Genomic DNA, 25,215 nt, shown 5'->3' with positions numbered 1-25,215 from the left:
TTTTATCTTATCCAACCGATTCTCAATTTGTTTACTATTGCTTGAATTTTATCAAATGTGTAAGTATGACGTATGTTTAAGCAGTTAATTGTGTCACTTAAATTTCTTAGTTATAATGTTGCAAAATGCAATCAAGAATGCATTATACTTATGAAGCAATCTAATATCAGGAGCATTGTATAATTCTTAGTTGTATTAAACGCTAAATTTGTGTTTCTTCAATATTTTAGTTGTCATAAAACTAATTAGTAAATTAATTTATTAATTTTGCAAAATGCTAACTTAAGCAACTAATACTATTGCAACGTTAAATAACAATTTAACCAGTGGGAGGCTCCCTTGCACAAGAAGCCGGATAGATTATGGGTACCACGGTGCCTATTTCTGCCATGAAGCAGTAATATGTAAACGTTAAAAAGCTAGTGAAATTACTGGGCAAATGAGACTTAACATCTTATGTCTCAAGGTGACGAGCGCAATTGTAGTGCCGCTCAGAATTTTTAGATTTTTCAAGAATCCTTAGTGGCACTGCATAGGTGGTCAGGGCGTACCAAACACCATCAGCTGAATGTCCTGCTCGTCTCGTCCGTTATTTTCTTTAAAAAATAACAATTTTATCTCATCATAACTATGCCAACGATTAAAAGGTTATTTAAACGGTCAGTGATAAATCTATTAATTTTTATAGATACTGTCACAATCATATATCACAATAGCTCTCATACATAACATTTATATTTAAAGTTTTTACATACATAAAAACAATACAAAATAGATAAAGCTAATTAAAATTAAAAATAAGAAATATTGATAAAGTCAGGAATAATAGTTAAAAATACTTTGTATAGCCACAAATACAGCTTAATTAATTTCACAGCAGACATGTTCCTTCTAGGTATAGTGTGTTAAAAATCAGCGAAACTGTTCATAAAAGAAAGATCATGAAGTGTCTATTACAACAACTCTTTATCACGGTATTTAGGCTTCAGAATCACATTGCTCTGAACACATGTCGGCACATTCGAGCGATAAGTGAGGTCAAAGAACTTGCGGCAGAGATGACAGCTTTAATCTTGTCCTCAATTTTACGACTGTTCTAAGCAAAGATTTACCAGTGTTGATATATCACACTTGTTCAATTAAAAATAAATAATAGTTTAAAAAAACACTAAAAAAATATAATTTTATAGAAAATCCCACTTAAAAATAGAAAATAAATCTTAATAAATATGAATTAAAAATAGTGTAAGAAAAAAATATTTTATATAAGGTATCAATAATTATAAATATTTTATGTACAGATATGAGTAGAAAGGTTATTTTGATAATATCCTGAAAAGCACCCTTAGAACCGATTTGTCATCGGTCCTTAATAAGTATTCCAAATTTCAAGTTAATCCGACGATGAAGGGGGTATTAATCATGTTCAAAGATTCCGTTGCATGCTAACGTATGAAGCTCATAAAAAAAGCTTATTAAAAAGCTTATTATTAATAAGTAAGCACAGAAAGATACAGTCAAACCTTTGAAGTAAGTTTGGAATGCCTTGTGAAAAAGAATTTCATGCGTACACATTTTAAATTGGTAATATATTATGCAAGAAAGATGATGATAATGATATTCACAAAAATATGGTTTTTTTAATAATATGAAATATAATTATATATTAATACGTAGTAAATAGAAAATATTTCCCCTTTTTCAAAAAATCATGCTGGATTGGAAATGTAATTTGAAATTGCTAAAGTTAATATGGAGAAGAAGTACATAAAACTATTTTTTTAAGCACTAAAATGCTTTATAAATACGTTTTTTTAATAAATTAAATATTACACTACAATTTGAATGAAACACATATAATGTTATAGAGGTACCTATAATCTTTGACAAATAAACTCTTATAAATTATCAAACTTAATAATTTAATGAAGTATGGTCTAATTTTGACCTATGGCGACCACGAATATAAATAAATACATAAACGTTAAGAGTTACATATTCGGAAGGTTCTTTAGGAACAGCACCTATTTTGCGGAAGTTGATCAGTTTGTCACTCTCACAACCGACGATCTAAAACCCATTCTACTGTGTTTGTGTTCTTTAAAAATAAAGTAGTGCAATATAAAATACATATTTATGTATTTTGTCTTTGATTTTGATATTTAGATGTGAAGAAACGAGGCAGACGCTCACCTCACCTGATTTATGCCCCCAGCCCATCATAATAAAGTAATGCTCTGTCTTTTGATATAAAAATAGAGTGGGGTGATAAAGATAACCGAATGCATAGGTACTAAGCCGGCCATCAAAGCAGTGAAAAAAAGAATTCAAAGAAATCTTATCTTAAAGCATAAGGATTATCTTATAATAGCAATGAATTTATAGGATATCATATTAATATCGCAGGTAATGATTATAGCACTGAGTTTGAGATCTATAAAGTGTACTTAGACTTTGCTCAGACAATACTTACGTAAAACTTAAGTTGAGTGTAAGATAAGCATAATCTTTCATTTCGTTTTTAAAGTCATTTGACAGCTGAAATTGTGCTGAGTTTAAGCTATGACAGCCCAATGTAAAAGTCATGTTTGCATTTTATCACTCTCAGCTAAGTTTTACGTTAGTCTGAGCAAAGTCTAAGATCTCTTAGAACCATGTCGCGTATTTCAAAGGTGATTTTCATGCTCACTTCAATTTATAAACAAAGCGAAGTAGTTACCGTTAATTTAAAACTGAATATGGATGGAACAAACACAGTTACAAATATAAATAAATTTTAAATTTACTATTCTACTTTTTTTAACAAATTGAACGGGTGATGGAAAAGCCAGTTCAATAATATATATCTATGGGTATTGCGTGAATAATGTTTTACTTTTAACTGTAGTTAATTATACTTATAGGCTGTTGGGGGTGTGATGTGACCTGTGTTGTTTCACCCTTTTTAATAGCCCACCTCGACGCAGCTTTCTGCTCTAATTAGTGACACTCTCCACACAAAACGACAAATCTGAAATTTACGTGTATAACATTAATAAAAATTGTGCTTGTGATTATTTAACATGTTAGCATAATGTTAAAAAAGTCCTATTTAAATTATTAAACACATTTAATTATTTATCTTAGTGTTTTAGAATTTTCAGTCCGTTTGGAAGCAATAATGAATAAATATTATATAAAAGATGATGATAATTAAGTAATTTTTGATATTAATGTCTTGTGTCTTAATAGATAATCACTAAAACTGAGAAATAAATCAAATAGCAATTACTATCCTATATTAAATATAGGGTACCCGAACTACACATAATAATTTTTAGATCAGCAAAAACATCCGAGATTCTTGAGTTCTTCAAAAATTAGGCGAACAGGTTTGGCTTACGACATATTATAAGACATATGCAGAAGATATAATTAACACATTAATGTTCCAGTTTTATTATATAAAGTGGTCTTTATGCTTTGGTGGGATCATTAATTTCAGTTTTTTTTTTAAATATAGAAGGTTCATGAAAACGGGATATTAAAATTAGATTATCTATTCGTTAATGCCTTAAAAAGTGCCTGATTGTTATTTTATAATAAAAAGTATTTCTTATTATGCTAAACTAAGTAAAATTGAGTTGCGATGTTTTCCCAAAGGAGCGTGAAACACGCGACAACGGATACGTTCAACAGTTGCTGTCAACCAGTGTTGGTGGTTACCAGTATTAAATCACCATGGATATCAAGGTATTTTATACCGTAACTCTTTTCTTTTATATTAATTTTTATTTTAATTACCTTTATGATTATTTTACTTGAACTGAATGCAATTAATTTATGATTTCATATGTCAGTTGTTTTGTCAAAATTCACTTCATTTATTTATCTGGGAAAAACTATTTTTGTAGTTTTTAAGTATATTTAGTAATAGCTTTAAAGCAAAAAATTAAGTGGAATCTTTTAGGATTTTATATATGTATAAATTATAATTATATATAAGTAAATATGCTATAGAGCAGGGTAGATGAATTTATAAAAAAGAAAGACTTAACACAACTTAGATTAAAATACTACTAAAAAACTATTACAATACTGCTAGAACACAAATTCTGTGAACACGCTGCTATGTTTAGGGTCTGTAGAAGGAATTTTAGGCATATGCTGTCAGATAGAGAGTTCTAGACCAAAGCCAAATAACATTCTTTTTTCTTTTGCTAATACAAATAAGAACAACTATACATAATATATATAACTGACTAGGTTCTTTATACTTTGACTTTGCATGACTCCCATTAAGTACTAACTAAGTTATGAGAACAAATGAGCGTACGTTGCCTGATGGCAAGTGATGACCGCGGCACATATCCTTTTATATATTAATATTCTATATTTTGAGATATTCAAGTATATGGAATGAGGTATGATAGTAGAATTTGGTGGCCAGTGTAAGGGCAAGCAGTTATTCAGAACACTCCCCGTGATAAACATAATGAAGCGACGTCTCTACGCTGTGTCTGTAGCTGTAGCTGGAGCTGTTCAGAAAGAGTACTACAGGATACGAGCTGGTTCGAACTGAAGTCTGAACTGAACTCTGGGGTGCACCAAACCAGAGATGAGACTCATACTCCATTATATCTCCTGTCACCACGCTTATGACGACCCCAGTTTCTCCAAAGTTATTTGCACTTGCTGGCGATTCTGAAGAACCTTATATCAATGCATTATCGCAAACTATTTTAAGAAAGGGTACAATACTCGATAACACTCTCCTCAACTTCAATTGTTATCTGGAAAGTTATTTGTAAGTACTAATATTAAGGAAGAGACAGAATGCTGAAGTAGCATTATAATGGAGAGCTCTGTCTACTCGTTGAATATAAATTCATTTCATCTGAAACATCTCACTATATTTGGGCAATTATGACCGTTATAAAATATAAATATAGTTTATATTATGATCATTTCGGCATATACACCGCCTTGTTTTAGCGATATTGACATATTAATAGAAATGATTGAGTTTTTCTGTTTTTTTAATTCTAATAGGTCAAAGAAAAAGGAATACTAAAGCTTGAACCACGCTGCAGACTTAATGCTGATTCAGAACTTTCACCGCAGGTAATTTCTTTAAATTTTGCTCTCAACGATTCTTTAGTACCTAGGTTATAAATAGCACGAATTCTGCAGCTTATAATAGCTCTTCTGCAGCACAAAGTATTGATATTAATTAACAGTGTAGATCTAATAAATAACTCAGTCATTATTAGTACTCGTAATGAATACTAGCAATGTTAAATGTAATGAGATAGATTTTTGATCTTAAAAGGTTAAAAAAATATACTCAAAATATGGTTGAATAATATAATTAACTCGTGTTATAATATATTAGTAATCGACTTAAGTCATGGCTCTGATAAATTAACCTTAATTGCCTTATTATATTATGTCAACTTCGCATTGCACAAAGAAAGGTTATAACTCATTTTCTATTAACTTGTCATTCTTTCATCGCTACACATTAAATTAATAAAACTAATTGACTGCAGTTGTCACATGCAATTTAATATTCATTATGTGCTTGGTCAATATTTGCTTAAACCAAGTAATTAGAATATGCAGCTCTATAGTAAAGACAATAATAATCTTCATCTATCTATCTTGTATATATCTTAATATATATAAATTACGTGACACGTTGTTTGTCCACGATGGACTCCTAAACCAATGAACGGATTTTAATGGGGATTACTTCATGGAGTGCAGTTTGGTCCAACTTGAGAGATAGGATAGTTTTCATTTCGATTTGGGACCCATAATTATTTTTATTTTCAATATTTGTTTTGTATGGACGTATTGTCTATGAGAGAATTTAGTGACGCACAAGTTGACAGTTCCGCTGTGAAACAATTTCATTAAAACAAGAGAAAGAATTCTTGATGTTTTGAAATATTGTTGACAATTTCCTATTTATTTATTTATTTATTTTTTATTTCTTATTAACAAATAACATATTATAGGTAACACAATTATTGTACATACATAAACTCATTTGAGTTTTACCGTGTACAATAAGGTCGTCGGAAGACATATAATATTATTTAAATTTAAAGTTTAGTTAGCTAGCTATAAAACAGTATTTTTTTATTATCTACAGAACAACGTCTGTCGGGGCAGCTAGTATATATATATAATGAAAATGATCTTTGAGGCTCATTCACGCCTAAACCACTGATCGTATCGACATGATACTACCACCATTCGATGCGAACTTTATCTTAAATGGTTTACGGCTACTAATTTATCAAATTCCAACGTTTCTTTCTTTTAAAATTCGACCAGTGAAGCTGGCGGGAACGGCTAGTATTATACAATAAAGTTTTGTATTTGTTTCAATTGATTCAGATTGTCAATGATACGGCAATCAATTGCGAACTTTATTATAATACAAGGAGCCATTCTTGACCAATGTTGGTTGGCATTATTTTACTATTATATAAAAATAATTGGTATACATATTATGTATTTTTTTTAATCTTCGTTAATACGGTGAATCAACTCTATATAATACTGGCTGACCCAGCAAACGTTGTATTGCCGATATTAAAATCGCGATACAAAAGTAACTGTTGATCGTAGATGGGTGAAAATTTGAAGTTGTATGTATTTTTTAATGCTGACTCAATGACTTAACATTTACGGGGATGAAAAATAGATGTTGTCCGATTCTCAGACCTACCCAATATGCACTCAAAATTTCATGAGAATCGGTCAAGCCGCTTCGAAGGAGTTTAACTACAAACACCCCGACATGAGAATTTTATATATTAGATTATGATAGGAGTTAATAAGTGTAATAATGCCATATTGGCTTACTAGCTATTTTTGATTCAAATAATACCAAGAATGGTGCAAATTTAAGTGCGAAACTGTTTTCATACTTCGATTAAAGATTGGTCTCCGCTGCGCTCCTACTAGATACCGCACTACCTAAAAACAATAGCTTTTTTATTATGGCAACTGTTAGATGCTTGTGTGCGTGCCACCTTGACACTCAATGGCATCTTTCAAATTTTGTAACATACGCTCCGTGTTATTTTACATTGAAATTAACAAAATACAAAATACTTACTGGTGAAATGTGATCCCAGTGTCATTTTTATTTTTTCTCTTCTTCTCTTTCTTTATTATTTAGTTCCAATTATTAGCAAAGTGTAACAGAACATATGGCACGTCAACGTGACACATTGTCTGCGACTGGCTCGAATACGCCCTCTTGTGCGTAGAATTAGTTGCCTCACTTTGCGACTACTGCAGTATCTAGCACTGGAGCGCAGCGTACACCAATCCATTTATTTTATTTGGCTCTAAATGTAAAGATGCACTTAATTAAAGTAATTTTTGAATAGACGTGAAATTAACACAGCATAAACAGCTATTTATATCAGTGCTGTGTTTGGAGAGGATACGGCTTATGAACGCATCGTGCGTTGTCTATTTAATCAATTCTGAATTAAATACGGAGGTAGAAAGCCTATTCGCACCAAATTACCAAGGTAGTAGCGTCATTGTTCGATGTTAGCATACTTACAATATTGACACATTTGAAACAAATCGGTATCGTTTAATTTACTTTATTTTTTAAACTGGGAGAGAATATTGCGCCTCTTCTTCTCTCTCAGAGCGCCATTTCTTTCCGAAGCGGTAGTAGTATCTAGTATATTAAGAATGACATCAAAAAGAATTCTAAACGAATCAATTTTGCGTGAATGAATAAATCTTCGCCCCGACTGATAGATCAGTTTCTGTATACAGAAAGATTCACGAATTAAAGCATGATAGTATGATACTTAAACGGACATCACAAAGGCTGATTCCAGATGAAACTCCGTAACATTGCTCTAAAACGAAGCCTACACGTAGAACAGTGATTGATTTTTGTATGTAAGAGGAGGAGCGTACTGATATAAAGTGATCACCACCGTCCACATTCTCTTACAACACCCGAGGAACCACAGGAGCGGTGCCAGCCTTTTAGAAAGGTGTACACGCTTTTTTTGGAATTTTCCATGTCGTATCATCCTTGAATCAAAACATCGTACAAGGAAGCTCATTCCACAGCTTGGTTGTACCTGGAAGAAAGTTCCTTGAAAACTGCATTGTGCAGGATCACCAAACATCCACAAGGTGGGGATGATGGTATCTATTTGGTGGTCACTTTCATGATATAATTCACTAGAGGTTCCTCAAGTTCGATAAGCATAATAGCAGATAACTATTGCCCAAAACTTCGAACATTGATGGCGAAACTCGTGATGAGACAGCCCCGACTAGTAAACCAATATCATTCATTCCATCAAGCCACTCAACAAGTAAGTAAATTTTATAAATCCTGTGACATCATCCGCTCTCCAGATATAGCTTCTATCGACTACAATTTTTTCTCCGTGATCACACAATTTTTTTTATATTACCAGTAATTTTATTTTTCCGAAGTTATACCGCAGTTTAAATAACCTTCTTCATACTTCAATCAAATAAAAATATTTATCATCACAAAACAAACGATTTAATATAACATCACCTTTATTTAAACTAAAATTATGATACGATACTCATAGTTGAAAGATTTAGACATGACGTGCTACTAAAAGAACAAAGGTCCATAGAGAATAAGTTCACAGGTAAAATCACTTCTTAATTATAAGTAACAGTATTTCACCACCGCGTCTGTTGTGGAATCGCGTTAATGGAATCAAAACAGTAGGGCTGTCTATAAATATCAAAGTAAGTTATGAAAATTTTTGTTTTGTGAATAATCTGTCCGTGAATATCAATTGCTGTCTAATACACCTCTTCGCATGTGAGTTGTCAAAAAAAAGAATAAAAAGCTATCACAAACAGAATTCAACGAAAATCATAAACTACGGTACGGTCGCTATAATATCTTCCGCTTTAGGTTTTCCTCCGAAGCTAAGAAAATTAAGCATAAAGTGTGTCTCTGTGAGTGAGTATTAATCGCTGTCTCATACACCTCTTTGCATGTGAGTTGTTAAAAAAAAAATAGTTATCACAAATAGAATTCACAAAAATCATAACCCATGGTACGGTCGATATAATAAATTCACTTTTAGGTTTTTCTCCGATGCTAAAAAATTAAGAATAAAGTGTGTCACTGTGTGATTAGGAATTATTATTAGTTTGTCGATTAAATACACATTACTTTTTTGTGGTTCATTGCAGTGGACGCGCATTCTCCTCAAATTCAATGTTTTCGAACGAATAGCATTTTAATTATTGTACGTTGCCAACCCTAAAAAATCTTTAATTAACGGCAATAATTGGCTGGCATTCATTTACGCGATAGTCTGACTGACGGTGTTCTGTCACGGCACTAAATTGGGTGTGGAATCTTGTTTAACATAACAAACTTAATATAAAAGCTTTTTTGTATAATGATTAATGCAAAACTAGCATTTCACCATGATTTGTTTATATAAATTTCCCGGAATATCTTATATACAATACATGTTCAAGAAGAGAGCTATAATAAATTCTAGACTTCTATTGCTGACCTTTAATTGCCTGTAAATATAAGTACAAATTAATATAATTATAAAGTATTGTTTGAAGGTAATTTTATTAATTGCATAATATATAATTTAATTTTCAAACACATATTTAAACGTTATTTTTTTGTACATATTGGAATATAAATCATTTCATTCCCTATCGCCTACTTATATATTATACTAGTATTTTAAAATGACACCGAATTACTTATTAAAAACAAAAGCCACAACAACAGAACAAATTATTGGGCTTTCATTATCGTGACGTAGAACAATTAATCGGAAACGACTACACAAACCTAAATAGGGCAATAAATTGTTTAATTTATTGGTCAGTCCATAACGGTGCGAGCTGCCCCTTGATTCTCAATCGGCACAGTAGTATTATTGTCGTGCTATTGTGAAGGTGCTCCTTACCTGTGCAGTCAGTATCAATCAGTTCTAACATACAATATTGAAGAAGTAGATATTGTTTAGCAAAAAATAGATTAAATCTCCTGTGATATCCGCATTTTAATGTAGTGGGCAAAAATGGCCTAATGACTTTTTCTTCTTTGGGCTTAATTTTCTTCCCATTTCCCTTCCAAGGCTTTTTGGTTAATAGCTAACTAGTTGGTTATTATGAGTTTCAAGTATGTTTTACTAAGTTAACATCTATATTTTACGTTCTTGAATAAAATCTGAATGTATATTCATTGCCAAATTTTTTATCAACATTATTTTATGTTTTAAACATATATGTTTGTGTGTTTTCACAACTGTTGATTTCTGTAAATAACATTGTTTTTTTTTTAAGTTTAACTGCAACCGGCCTCTGTCGTCTCCGCAACTTTCCGTCGACCGTCTATCGGTAACTTGGGCCGACCCAAGCCCTACTATGTCCGGTGGGCCTCATATTCTGCCATCAGAAGCAACTACGAACAATGAAGTGAAATTCTCATCAGCTACTGGAGGTATTGAATTACGTGATAACGCAATATTCGTATTGTTATTGTGAATTGAGTCACAAGCAAGTGCAAATTATTTTCCCTTTTAATGACAATCTTTCATTTAAAATTCGTAATAATGCTTAGAAATAAATTACAACGGCCCAAAGCATACGAGCCTTGACAGCTCATCTGAAGACTTTACTACAGGAGCATAGTTATAAAAACGTCTTAAGTAAATTGGTATAATTTATAAGACTCTAAATCTATATATATAATGATAGCAAATATAAAATATATCAAGAAAGGGTCACATCAAATCAACTGCAAAAAATAGTATATATTAATCAGGATTAAGCGAGCTATTTCTCTATCAATAGATTACTCAATAAAAGAACCATACTATTATATGATATGTTATTGGGATTGAGTTAATAATATTTGTATACTAATGTTCAACTATATTCGAATAAGATTACATTATTTCTACAACTTTCGCTGTGATTATTCCAGAAGTGTTAAAAACTGCTGAAACAGACTGTATAGACAAACCATAGATTACCTATGGTCTCCATAGATTGATAATAAATTGATAAAGAAATAACAAATCCCAGATGTTCATATTGTTTCTTCACTGATGAGCGATCTAAACTTCAAATAATTTATTCAACAATTGAATATTTTAGATGGATCGGATGATGAGGATTACTCTGTCAGTCTTAGTGCCGTCTTACGCCAACGTAGGGCAAGTGTACGTCGATCACGGAAAGGTCGCCAGAGACGATCCTCCTCACCATTTCTTCCCGAAGAAACAAGGCCTAGGAGGCGATCTTCAGTCTTTACGACCAGTTCAGGAGAGTAAGTTATTTGAATGAATTATATACATATTAATGAAATGAAATAAAACTGTTCGATAGAAGTTTAATATTATAGTTACGTTATAAGGCATGCTGCGCCATGTTTTCTAATATCTATTATTTTATCATTTGTTTTCTTTTTCAGTTTTAATGAACAATTTTATCAGCTTTATAACAATACCATGATTTACGCTCCATAAAGTGAGCTTTGTTTTATTAACACCAACGACTATCATACATGTAAAATTCAAATTTAATTATTCACAGCCTCGTATCTTAATTTGTAAGCCAAAAATACTTATTTACCCTTCTTTAATAAATACTGTCTAGTCACCTCATTGAAATCTTTGTTGTACTCACTGGCCATAAAAAGATCTCTGTGGGAATTTCCATATAATTACCTGTATACATTAATTTTACAATACTTTTTTTTTATTATATTCGATGTTTTACTGACAGCACAGCGATCTCAATTGAGGAGCAGCCTGTGGTTACACAAGAGCAGATTTTTGAAAACATTCATCTGCACAAAGAAGTTTTGGGGTCTGTAAAGCAGCAGCCTCTCGGGATGAGAAGAAAACTTAAAATAGTACATCAGGTATCTTATATAATTCTATTAAATTTAGGTACTATTGACAAAATTGAGATTGGATCATGAATCAATTTTGTGGATGATACAACCTCAACTTTGTTCGAACTGATTCTCGACTGAAGTACAAAATATCCATGCGAATTCATTAATTATTAGAATTAAACATTATTAAGTATTAAGGAATAAATACTCTCGAATAAACATTATTTTACTTACAGGCTAAAGCGTATATAAAACGACATGAAGGACAACTACAGGAACGCCTTGCCCAATCTAAAAGTACTAGAGATATATATGCAAGGTTTAGCATTCTCATAACAACCGTAAGTCAGAATAGATCTTATTTATAAACCTTTACCACATCAAAATATTGATAGCTGTATAAAAATATGCCTTACTTACCGTCGTAACGGAAGACGCAGTGTTGGTAGGCCGCCCACAAGATGGATTGACGCGACGATCTGGTCAAGATCGTCGGAATACATTGGATGAGGGCAGCGCAGGAACAATCGTCGTGGAGATCTTTGGGGAGGCCTTTGTCCAGCAGTGGACGACTTCCAGCGAATGATGATGATAATAATGATGTCTTACTTCTTTTATAACCGATATTAATAATGTATATGTATACATTTGTCTTTACCTTTACTATACCTTTTATATAGGTTCTTATTATTATATTCTTAACAGAAATGGCATCAAATGAAACGCGAAGCCGCAAATACGTCTAATTTGCTCATACCATGGGAATTGCGCATCAAGGAAATTGAATCTCATTTCGGATCAGTTGTGGCGTCATATTTCACATTTCTGAGGTGGTTGTTTTGGGTCAACTTGGTTATTGGATTTATTTTACTCGTTTTTGTGATAGTCCCAGAAGTAAGTGCTAATCTTACAGTCTGATAAAAATACTAATTGTTTTTTTTGCCATATAAAATGCAATCATAATGTTTCAGTACCTCACGGCGAATCCTTCTCAAGATGGTGAAAGAAAAATAATAATGGAACATGAAAGACGTAACGCGACGAATCTTTTAACTTTATGGGAATTCGAAGGGATACTAAAGTATTCGCCCATTTTCTATGGATATTATAGCAATGTAGAACGATCAGAATACAAAATGCCACTAGCTTATTTTCTCACTGGTTTAGTCGTGTATGTTTATAGTTTCGTCGCCATACTAAGGAAGTAAGATATATTTAGATTTTATGTGACAGTGCAACGTCCTTTAAGCTATTAATTTTAGAACGATTTCTGCCTTTTCTTTTGATGAAGGATGTATTACTTTAACTAAATTAATAACAATGCAACAGGATTATAATAAACAAATAAAATTTTTATAGAATGGCGGAGAACTCTAGAATGTCCAAATTGTCAGAAAAAGAAGATGAATGTATTTTTTCATGGAAACTATTCACTGGCTGGGACTTCATGATCGGTAATGCTGAAACCGCTCATAACCGAATTGCATCAGTTATTCTAGGATTTAAAGAGGCCTTACTTGAAGAGGCAGAAAAAAAGAAAAACTTGAGAAAGTATGGAGCAATTTAATTATAAATATGATCATTTTCATAATAATATAAAATTATATTTATATTTTTCTAGCTGGCGTATAATTACCTTGCGCGTAACTGTTAATATTTGCGTTTTGGTACTTCTAATAGTTTCTGCGTATGCAGTTGTTACCGTAGTGTCTCGATCTGATGATAATATAAAAAGAAGGAGTTGGTGGCGGGAGAATGAAACAACAACAGTTGTTACAGTTATTTCAATTTCATTTCCTATATTCTTTGAGCTATTGGGGTTTCTTGAACACTATCATCCCCGAAAGCAGCTAAGATTACAACTAGCAAGGTAAATTTAGTTATCTTATTTGTATTATATTTATTAGTTCGGCCATTAGTTCTGGTACAAATCAAAATGCGTCTATTTATGAAGTGATTTAATCTTAATAAATTGTGTACGTATTTATTGAATCCCATGTAGAAAATAATTCTGTATTTAAATAGCCTGGTAGCCCTGGTTTTGGGCACTGTTTCCATGCTTAATATAGTATAATAGTAAGGTAGGTATTATATTTTATGGTATGGGGCTCTTTTTTCAGAATGAAAACTATTGCTTGGATCCATTTGGCGTAAAGTTGAGTCTAGTCTAGTAGAGTTGAGTCTACAGCTGGTCATTTGAACCAGTTTAGAATCTTCCAGAAGCTAAGAACCATCCTGGGATGTTCACAGATATTGAGGAGCGATTATTTTCGAAAATATTTGCCCTTGGTTGGCCATTCCTGCACATTTCAGGATAACATAAATGGCCGTTTTATTCCCGACTAAACAGCTTTCTGCACTTGAGCTGTTCGTTACGCTGATTTTGAAGAGGTGTTTAGATTGTGACATATAAGGCGGAAGAGGCACGCTGCCATCCCACGACGATAGTTTAAACGGACCAGACTTGACCAGACCAGTACCACGCTTGGACTGAAAACCAGCGTGAAGTAGCGACCCAGCAATGCGCTACGTTTCTCATGAAATAGATAGAACCTCAAAGAGATTTTACCCCAGGAGGCTACCGGCTCTGTCAAAGATAGAGAATCTCTTCCTAGGTGTTCTTGCACAGGCCACGCGTCGTATTCAGACGCGTGGCCTGTGCAATGTAATGTTATTGCTAAGTACAAACGATCCAACAACACCATGTGGATTTTTGCAACATTTAGGAATCCATTCCAACTTCAACGTCTTCTACCAGCATCTTGAGATGGCGAAGTTAAGCTGTTTTTCCAAGCGACGCAGCGTATTTTTCATGTTATTAGCCCAACACAAGTTATGGGCGTTGTCTGAAGATGCTTTTGGTATTTCAGCCGGTCATTCCTGCCGGCGTTGCACATAGACAGTGGTACTATTGCACATACGACAAAATTGGGCACTTTTTTGCCTCTAACTTGACTGTTAGCTATAATGGAAAAGTACCGCCATACCATTCCACGGTGTCAGAGCTCTATCCCTGAAATATAAACTTAGACAGAAAACTGCTCGGTGACCTCCGTTTTCTGAAGACGATAAGAACTCGAGCTGGTCAGAGGTTATTTCTCGTGCTCAGTACGCCTCACCGTTGAAAGTGAACAGGTTGATCAGTTGGCGATTTTCCGGTAAACCTTACCCAAAGATCGATGATGGCCATTTAAAGCATGGAAGAGGGTAGTTTCGAAGGCCTTCAATCGTGTTTGGCACAAAGTGTCAATCTCTAAACATCCATCTATGGAGCTTTCTGAGGGTTTTTTAGAAGTGAATCACTAGCTTTCTCACTGGACATAGCATACAGGATGTTGTTTCTCAGACCCTTAGCCCGTAAACGTGTATCACGAGGCCCTTACCTATTTTCAGTGCTATTTCTTCTGAATGATATGTCAGTGATATATTGGACGCCTCAATCATGCATTGATGGCAGTGCTAGATATAGCACATATACCTTCCATGCTGGTAGTAGTCTAACTCATAAGAATCCACTGTTGAATCCACTGTTGAATCCTCTCTTGAAAGGTCGTGGAATGGGCAGAATGAACTTCGTTCAATTTTACTCCAAGAAGACTCAAGTTTGTGCGATTACCAATAAAAACCTTATTTGTCAAATTACCGCTATTCGACATACTAGATCTTGATATTTTGAGCAATCGCCAATTCCGCAGTCGTATTTGACTTGAGAAAAACTACATTACTTAAGTCTTTTTAAAATATATAATATGTCCCATATGTCATGTTATATCTTTTCGGCAAATTTTTACGTTAGTAACATAAACGGTTTGGTAGTTCTGACAGCATGCGATCGCCCTGATCTTTTATGGTCTATGATATAGGCAGTGTTGGTATTTCTATCAAGAGTTTTGCTAGTCTAAGTCTAAGATGGTATAACTGATGTTTGAATATAACATATTTTATGGTCTTTTTTCATTTCAGAATAATGTTGTTGAATTTACTTAATTTGTACTCATTAATATTTGCATTATTCAGTAAAATTGGGGATATGAGTAAGGAATTAGAATCGCTTCAACCAACCCTAGATATGAATGCGAGCCATATGACAAAGATGTATCAAGATCATTTAATAGCAAATGTTTCTTCTTCATGTACAGAAAAAATTATCCCATGCCTCCCATGTAAACTAATTCAATCATCAATGGATTTATCCGAAGAATTTAACTTTGTAGACATCACAAAATCCTATCTTCGTGATACTAAGACAAAATATAATTCACAAAAAATGAAAGAAAAAGGAGTTATGTATTTAAAAGCAGAGAATCTTGTAATAGAAAACAGTGATAACATTTTATATAACAGCGACCAAGTCGAATGGGAACGTATAAGAAACTTAAGTAGACAGAATTACGATGAAGAAATAGAAGAAGCAAAGTCCGAAGAAGACTATAGTTTTTACGATTCTAATTATTATGATAGCACATTATCATTGTCTACGACTTTAGAGACAATGACTGACGGTTCTTCAGAACAAAGCTCGTTTTTTCAAGAAACTATAAAAATAACAGATAGTACCACAAATTTAGATAATGCTTGGTCGATAACAGTGAACACTATAACTGACTCAGATAATATTGATACAAAGCTATCTACGAATCCATTTGAAAACGAAATACTTTTATCATCCAGTAATAGTTTAGATATAACAAGTCCTACTGACGCTACTCCAAATACAAAGTATGCAGATGATAATTCCGATAGAATAGTTGTTGACAACTTGGATTTTAAATCAAGTACAATGTTAAGTGGTACGAATTCTATGGAAACTTATTCCTACGATGAAAATACTTGGAATGATAATAATACACTATACTCCGACACAACGCCATCTTATCCATTAACAAGTAAATCAAATGCTAATGAAAAAACAACAATTTGCCCAAATATCTATTTTAACTGCACATTTAAATGTGGGGATTTAAATATTACACAAATGTTCTTTTTAATCAACTGCAAAATAAGTGAAATAAAGTGTTTTGTTAGAGAATGCAAGATCAAAGAAACACAAGATGATAATACCGGGGCGATAAAATCATTTACTGATACTGTTTATTACAATAAATATTATCATAAAAAGATGTACAACTTAACAAACACTACGAGAAAAAGATTACTGAAGCTTTGTTGGGAAACAATGTTTGGACAGGAGTTGATTAAACTGACAATGATGGACTTAGTAAGTTTAAACGTTCATCTGACTTTGATTTATTTCATAATATCGTTAGCATTATAATTATCAACTCTATTTAAAAAAAAATATTTGTGTTACAGGTATTCGTTCTACTTGGTACTCTTTTTATGGATTTCTTCCGCGCCTTGTTTGTTCGATACTTGAATCGATGTTGGTGTTGGGATTTAGAAAAGAAATTTCCTGAATATGGCGATTTTAAAATAGCTGAAAATATTTTACATCTCATTAATAACCAAGGAATGGTTTGGATGGGAATGTTTTTTTCGCCCGGCCTTGTAATTCTTAATGTCTTCAAGTTAATGATAATGATGTATCTTCGATCATGGGCTGTTATGACTTGTAACGTTCCCCATGAAGTTGTGTTTAGAGTTTCGAAAAGCAATAATTTTTATTTGGCCCTTTTACTCACTATGCTATTTCTTTGCGTCCTTCCCGTTGGTTATACTATAGTTTGGGTTAAACCATCGTGGCATTGTGGCCCTTTTTCAGAATACGACAAAATTTATAAAATTATAACTACCAATATTTATAAAATTCTTCCCAAAAGTCTTAACTTTACACTAGAATATATTGCATCACCTGCCATCGTGATTCCCTTACTTGTCTTATTAATTCTAATTATCTATTATTTAACATCACTAACAAATTCCCTAAGAGAAGCTAACAACGATTTAAAGGTAAACTTCGGCATTATGTTTACTATTTAACAAAGCTTAGTAAATTATATTTTAAATTGCTATCATACGTTTATAAGATAAGTCAATATTGATTCCATGAATTTTTTTTATATACGGTTTAAATATTTATTCGAAAGTTGTCATATCATAATAAGTTTTATCTAGTCCATCAAATAAAAATGTAACAACATAGTTAATTAAATTTTTGATTTTTATTTGTGTTCTTTAAAATGTGAGCGTGCCTAATGTTTATGTTTTAATTTAAGATTCAATTACGACGTGAAAGAACCGAAGAAAGACGAAAAATGTTTCAATTAGCTGACACAAGGCGTCGGCCAGGTTCATCTTCAATAGACAATACCCCTTTTGGTAGATGGAAAAAAGCTCTACCGTCTCTACCCATTAGCAAATCTATTGATTCAGATGACAAAAAAGCTATTGTAGGAAACATTGGAAAAGACACAAAACAGATAGCCAAGAAAAAAGGTTTGAACTTACATGTTTACTAGATATTTAAGAAACTTCGTATTATAGTAACAATTGAACCTAAATTAAACTAAGTCATATATTTTACAAATTTATTCGCGTTTCCTTAACATTATCAACTCAACAGCAGGTTATTTTCATTTTTGGAAAGTAGAAAATCGTTTACTCGTTCCTCCCTGTAATCATCCACCCTTATGAATGAGTCGAAAATATCAAATTAAGTTCAAAACTGTCGCGTTTACAAGCAAACAACGTGTTGAAAATCATGTACCTACCACAAAAATCACAGTATGATTTCTACAAGTGCTGTTTCCAAACGATGCAACATGTATATCTTCAAAGAATCATGTACCATGAGTTTTCTGGTATTGATCACTTAGGCCATAAGTTCATTTGAAAGGATAATAATACCAAAGGGCTTCTTTACATAATGTAAAATAATTATTAGTTCTAATGTTATGTAAAATTGGTGTTTTTTACTGTGGTAGTAATTTATTGCATTATACTACTATGTGGAGAATACAGGTACAGTAGTAAGAAAATATTTTAATTTTGTACTAATCTACCAAAATAATTTGCAGGTGGCATATTGGCTAAGATTGTTAGTTTGGCATTAGATAAGAAAAAATGTGATCAGGAGTTACATGAGGTTTCGTGCACAGCAAATACAGAAAATTATGAAACAGATACAGATTTTCATGAATCTTTGCCGAAAGACATTTTAAAAATAAAAGATATTACCACAATAAATGACCAAAAGATGAATTCCACTCTAGAAAATGAAACGAAAATCAATTTGACGTCCAAAATTCCTTCTGAAAATATTGCACTGAAACAAAATAAAGACGCCAGTTACAAAATTAGTGATACATACGATGCTGTTCTTAAAACAAAATCAACTCAGGATACTAAAGTAACAAATGCTCACGTTAAAAAACTTGTTAAAAACGGAAATTCTGATTCAATAGGATCAGTAATACCTGTAATAACTATCAGTACTACTGAAAGCGACGAGGACATATTACAGACAAATTCAAAACCACAACAAAGCAACGAGAAGAGTTTAAAGAGTCATGCAAACAATAAATCACCAAAAGACAGAAAATCCCTCTCCCACTACAGAAGTACCACCGACCTTAAATCATTACAGAGACAAAATAGTTTCGACACTGTAAAATTTAATAAAGACGAGAAGGATGCTGGTCATAAATATCAAAACTCTCTGTAAAGACATTTCAATAAATAAATTATGATACAATGTGATGTTGTTTATTTAATACTGTATATTTGGATAATTTCCTTGTTAATTTTCTCATACAATTTTAACTAAGTAATAATAAAAAATACAGGTTATTGTATTCAGTCACGTAGAAAGAATTAAATATCAGTATGTAAAGAAAGCACGTTAATTACTTGAACATTTTATAGCAACGATTATCAATTTTTATAAAAACTGCTGGGAATCGTTGTGTACACAAATGAACTCGATTCTCCTATCCTAGCTTAAATTACACAGATTAGAAAATGTAAATTTAGTAACGATCCGTCTGTTGCTATTTGCCTGTTATTGTAGTGCTAAAAGGTGCTAGCCGCTTTTATGAATCAACTATTAATCATACTTCGAAGGAAGAATGAAAGAAGATGTTCGAAAGCTACTATTACAACCAGTAAAACAGGAAACTTTGTTACATCTTCACTCGATCTAATACTACTTTGGTACGATCCCAAAAACGCCAATATATTTTGAATTACAGGTAGTTACACCACGAACTGTAACGTAGAGTGAAGTGAGCTTCTAATAAACAGAGTAAATTTATCGAACTCGTAGGTAATTACACTATGTTCTTAAAAATTATTGAGACTTTAGAATCGAATTTACCTTACTGTGGAAAAACTCCCAAACTAATGACAATGTCAACAGTAGAGATGCTTGAATTAACATAGCAAATGTTACCATTACATGTAATTATATTGGAAGAATTCTTTCTTTCTTTTGAATCTTTTACTATCTCATGATCCAGTCATGGTCAGATGATTAAACTGAAGATGCTGCTGGGTCATTAGAAATAATCTATAGATTCAGTTGGATTGTACAGATATCTATATAAGTCTAAAAGAAAGAAAGAAAAAAAACATTTATTCTGCAACTTAGAGTATACAAGTAGACTTATTTAATAATTTATATTAACATGCGGAAGTGGATTTCACCTCTTATACTGGTCATACCGACAGGTGATATGATCAGCGCTGGTCTTGCAAAGAAACTCAAGACAAAACCCTTTTTACAGATATTAGACAAAATATGCTTGATTACCTTTTGTCGTTTTCGAGTCACGATGCTATTACATGTCTATAGAAAATGACCATCTATTAGATATTTTAAGTAGAATTCCCTTCTTTCTAAGAGCGCATTATATATAATAGTGGGAAAAAAATGTATATTAATATATAATATACTTTGAAATAAATACTTTACAGATTATATAGAGTCATATTGTTCAAATACCCTAGTACAATTTTGCATTAATTATCGAATTCTATAGTATTGCTGAGAGGAAGGGATAATCTTACGCTGAGAGATAGTATCCAAAACAATGAATTAAAATACAAAAACTGGTTCCTGCGAGTATTATATTTTCTCTGAATTCGATATAAAATATAATCTCACCACCCTTCTCGGAGTCCTAGTTTACTATCTCGTGTCGTTAATCGTCATTCTCATTCGTCGGGCGGACAGCGCGCACGCAATATGGCGCGTGTCTCCGCGCTTTTTTTGTTATGTGCAAGCGTCGTGCGAGCCGAAATACTTACGCCACCATATTTTAACTTAGCGCTTGGAAAGAAGATCACAGCCACGGCAACTTGTGGAGATGAAGGCCCTGAACTCTACTGTAAGCTCGCCGGTGCAAACGTAGACCACGATGAACATGTTATCCAAGGACAGGTAAACATTTTTCATTCATACACCAAAATATAATCTACTAAATACAATATCATATGAATATTGAAAACAATCATATTTAATTTATTTTATATATATATTTACAATAACATACATAATATATTTCAAGTTCTTGATGAAATAAATGCTTTATTTGGCGTAACTTTAAATATTTTTAAATGAATGCAGCATTGCTATATTACGTTTTATTACTGTATTCGTGAATTATGAAATCAAGTGTACATTTCTATCCGAAAAATATTTTTTTAATAATACTATATCTCAACAATATAACATATACATACGTGTCATGCTCTCTCTGTCAAATTAATCAAACAACAACTGAAGAAGTTTTTTTGCATACATTGCTGAATTCAACCAAAGGAATTGGTTTTATTCAGTTCTAGGGTATTTAATATTCTAATCGTAGGGTAATACTGCTTCATTCGTAAACGTTTGACTTTATAAGTATAAAAATTTATTCATAAAACATTTTATGATTCAACTTATAGTGTAATAATATTAGTTACCCAAGAGATAAGAGAGACCACGATAGGAGCTTATCATGCGTCCTGTTGCCCCAGCATCCCTGTGATAAGAAGTTCGATGTCTCCGTTACTCAATATATTTAATGAAAACGAAACACATTAATTATTTGAAGATGCTTATTACTGATTAAAATTGACTATCATGATACATACATTATAAAAATAATATACTATATTCGTAAAATTAAATTAGTCAACAATTAAAACCACTTATTACGTATGCCTAATAATACGTTGTAGTAGTTTTGATAATAAGTTCAAAGGTCACAATGTTATGATCGCGCTATGATATATTTTAATGTACATTTGCTATGTTCCCACTTTATGAATAATGGTTATTACATTCTACTACAAAATTGTAAAACGTAAAAAGAATTTCGCTTCAGTTAATCATATTTAGTAAATTTCATAACTAGCTATCATAATATTAATCATTGATACATCTAAGTCAAATGTAAATAGAGCTGTTAATGTTGCAATATCAGCGTTACGGGAATTATTAGCAATTTGATCCATTTTACTGACGAAACAAATTACAAGTTTAAAGTTTATATCGAAAAGAATAAAATGGGCCTTAATTGATGGTTTCGTCGATTTTCGTCTTAGTTCGGCAGTTATCGTGGGTTTTTGTGTACACGTGATAGCCAAATGCTCATCTCGTCGAATTCGGGTCTCCTTTGTTTCACCAAATGCCGCACAATAAAGGCCCTGCATTTTTTGTATTTTGTGTAGACACATGCCATACCCCATACATATTGCAAGTTGTGAATGAACGAATTATGGGATTTTGCATCGTTTGTTAGGGATTATACTTTTAAAGATGTTCCATCATGGATTTTACGATTTCTAGAAAAATATTTCCTGTTTTTTTTGTATATTATAGTTACTCATTCAATTGTTGGCTATTGCAAATGTTCAAATAATTTTATGCGTTTCAATTGGGATCAACGGATAGGTATGCCGTGATGTTATAATTTCACTAGTTAGGTAAGAAGTATATTATATTTTACCGGAAGATTTTTAATCGACTTCATTTTTTACAATTTAACGGACTGGTTTTAGTGACATTGTAATGTCACGGGTATAGTGATATTTTAAGGCAATGGATATGTTGACTATTTTACTGGTCGTTTGTTTATGAGGCCGTCTCTGATTGGTCTGTTTCTTGTATATATTATATAGTCATTATGTTTAGTTATGCATTAGTGTAATCAACTAATTGATACCTAAGTGAATATGTCCTTGTTCACTAGTAACAAATTAAAACTGTTAATCAAACGCACGAGCCGAGCGCAGCGGGCCGCGGCAGCGGCTGGCGAAGCCAGAACCGAATCGGCCCTTGTTCACTACTATTTCAAAGATAAATTCACATAGAAAATTGGATACTTACCCGCTCCAATGTTTTTAATATTATTGTTTTGCAAATTGCGTTTGAAAAAAAAATTACCAATCAGAACGCTCGACTTCATTTGTAATATTTTATAATATCACTATAGTGACATTACACTGTTTGACAACCTTTGACAATATACATACGACAGATTTAATAATTAATGGCTATAATATTATGCAAAATATATGGTTAATAGAACATAGGTGTCAGTGAAGTAAACTATCAATGACTGAGTCACATGTTATGTTACATTTTATGGTATAATTCTTTGAGTATATAATACATATAATTCTTCCTATCTTAATGTTGAGTACTAAACAATGCCTCATTAGTTTCATGCCAACGTTGCCTTGATTTCAGTTATGTACTTTGTAAGCTTTTTACAAAGAAACTAGGTGTCATACAAATTTATTTTACATCAAAATTTATGGACGATGCGGAATGCGAAATGTGCACTTAATCCGAAAAGTCATCAAAATATCAGTTAATACTAAATTATCTTTCAACTTTCTCTCTTTCTTTGGAACCCTCGAAGACGTAATAAAAAGTCAATTAATATACTACAAATCCCTTACCTAAGACAAAATGCACTTTATAGTATAAGTCGTCCCTACAAACTTTCTTTAGTAAAAAAATATGTTAAAGACTAAAAAAATATTTGAAAAATCTTCAATGTCATCTGGCATTCCCATAAATACTATAAGAAAAGAGGTCTTATTTTATTTGTTTTTACCATTCTGTTGAGTTGTGTAGACCCTTATGTAAAAAACGTGCGTTGCTAAAAATGGCGGTGAACTTTTGGCCTCTATTTTCAACAACGCACGCACACTTAAACAAGTGTCTTTCATGCACACTAAAGTAATAGACGTGGCCTGTTGGCGTGCGTTGCCTAAAAGCAAGAGGTTCTATATAGACGTATAAACTATCTAATAATTTTTGAAATGTTATGTCACAACATTTCCATTTTTTATGAAAACACGAAGTGAACGCAGAACTATCCCATTTCCATTTCTTTTTTTTAATGGAAATTGAGCGGATACTCAAAAAAATGTGCAGTTGTAGAGACTGCCAATACGCGGTGACGATCGGTAAGCCATCAGATTTTCCCCTATCACAAAGTGCCCAACGCGGATAATGAAGTTCGAGTCGAAAAGTTATTAAGTACTATATATTTTTTTAGAATGAAATTTTCTACAACTTTAATACAAGTGAACTATTTAGTCATGTATTTTAAAATGTAATAAAACCAAAATAAAACCATGACTTTCTCGAACGATTTACTTTAACCAAACTCTCTTATATCTTTAGGATTGTTTGTCTTTTTCAACAGTTCTATAAAATAATGTTTATTCTTTTATGTACTTTTCGCTTTTTTTAATAGATAGATAATAAGATCTATAATAAGATATCTTCAGGAGCTTACGTGATTGTTATTACTTCACCCACAAATTTCCATATATTTTGATATAAATTAAAGTTATGGAAAAATTCTTAATATTTAATTTCAAGTTTTATTTATCTTGCCCTGCCAGTTCGTTCGTTGGTATGTCAAATCTTGACAATGAATTTTACTTTATTCTATCTAATATATAAAATTCTGCTGTCGCGTTGTTTGTAATTAAACTCCTTCGAAACGGCTTGACCGATTGTAATGAAATTTTGAGTGCATAATGGGTAGGTCTGGGAATCGGACAACATTTATTTTTCATCCCCCTAAATGTTAAGGGTGGTCCACGCCAAATTTTTTTTAAATTTGTTTGATTATGAGTCAGCATTACAACTACTACGTTACGGTACTACAACGTTTGCTGGGTCAGCTAGTGTTATTTATAAAATGATATAAAATGATCTAAAAGTTATCATAGTTTGATTCCGATTTTTAATGATAAGCATCACATGGATGACTACCAGAATTAGGTCTACATAAGGGTCTGCACATCTATTCTTCAAAGGCCGAAAATACGCAGAAATTTTGTTTAAGCTTTTGTTGGACAAAAATTACTTTTTTTTAAACAATTACACGGAT

At 32.3% G+C, this 25,215-nt stretch overlaps 2 protein-coding genes across 3 annotated transcripts in view; both read left to right on the top strand.

The window, feature by feature from the left end:
• Positions 1-5,086: 5,086 nt before the first annotated feature.
• LOC126978974 (transmembrane channel-like protein) lies at positions 5,087-19,535 on the top strand. Its single transcript, XM_050828110.1, has 13 exons — positions 5,087-5,103; positions 10,351-10,507; positions 11,167-11,338; positions 11,797-11,935; positions 12,148-12,252; positions 12,617-12,805; positions 12,883-13,115; positions 13,271-13,462; positions 13,533-13,781; positions 15,875-17,129; positions 17,225-17,821; positions 18,088-18,307; positions 18,889-19,535. The coding sequence occupies exons 2-13, from the start codon at positions 10,432-10,434 to the stop codon at positions 19,533-19,535; spliced, it is 4,074 nt and encodes a 1,357-aa protein (XP_050684067.1). The 5' UTR covers positions 5,087-5,103; positions 10,351-10,431.
• A 1,504-nt stretch (positions 19,536-21,039) lies between these two features.
• Positions 21,040-25,215, top strand: part of LOC126978897 (laminin subunit alpha) — a 64,530-nt gene continuing 60,354 nt past the window's right edge. For both annotated transcript variants that reach the window (XM_050828018.1, XM_050828017.1), the window contains exon 1: positions 21,040-21,251. In XM_050828018.1, the coding sequence (XP_050683975.1) occupies positions 21,057-21,251 (195 nt within the window). In that variant the 5' untranslated portion in view covers positions 21,040-21,056. The remainder of the gene's footprint in view (positions 21,252-25,215) is intronic.

This window comes from Leptidea sinapis, chromosome Z, assembly GCF_905404315.1.
Source record: "Leptidea sinapis chromosome Z, ilLepSina1.1, whole genome shotgun sequence".
Classification (NCBI taxonomy): domain Eukaryota; kingdom Metazoa; phylum Arthropoda; class Insecta; order Lepidoptera; family Pieridae; genus Leptidea; species Leptidea sinapis.
This window is presented reverse-complemented; position numbering and strand designations above follow the sequence as displayed.

Coding starts and splice junctions, on each gene's coding strand:
- LOC126978974 (XM_050828110.1), top strand. CDS start 10,432: ATGTCCGGTGGGCCTCATATTCTGCCATCAGAAGCAACTACGAACAAT. Junction 13,116..13,270: donor TTCGTCGCCATACTAAGGAA/GTAAGATATATT, acceptor AAATTTTTATAG/AATGGCGGAGAACTCTAGAA. Junction 18,308..18,888: donor ACAGATAGCCAAGAAAAAAG/GTTTGAACTTAC, acceptor AATAATTTGCAG/GTGGCATATTGGCTAAGATT.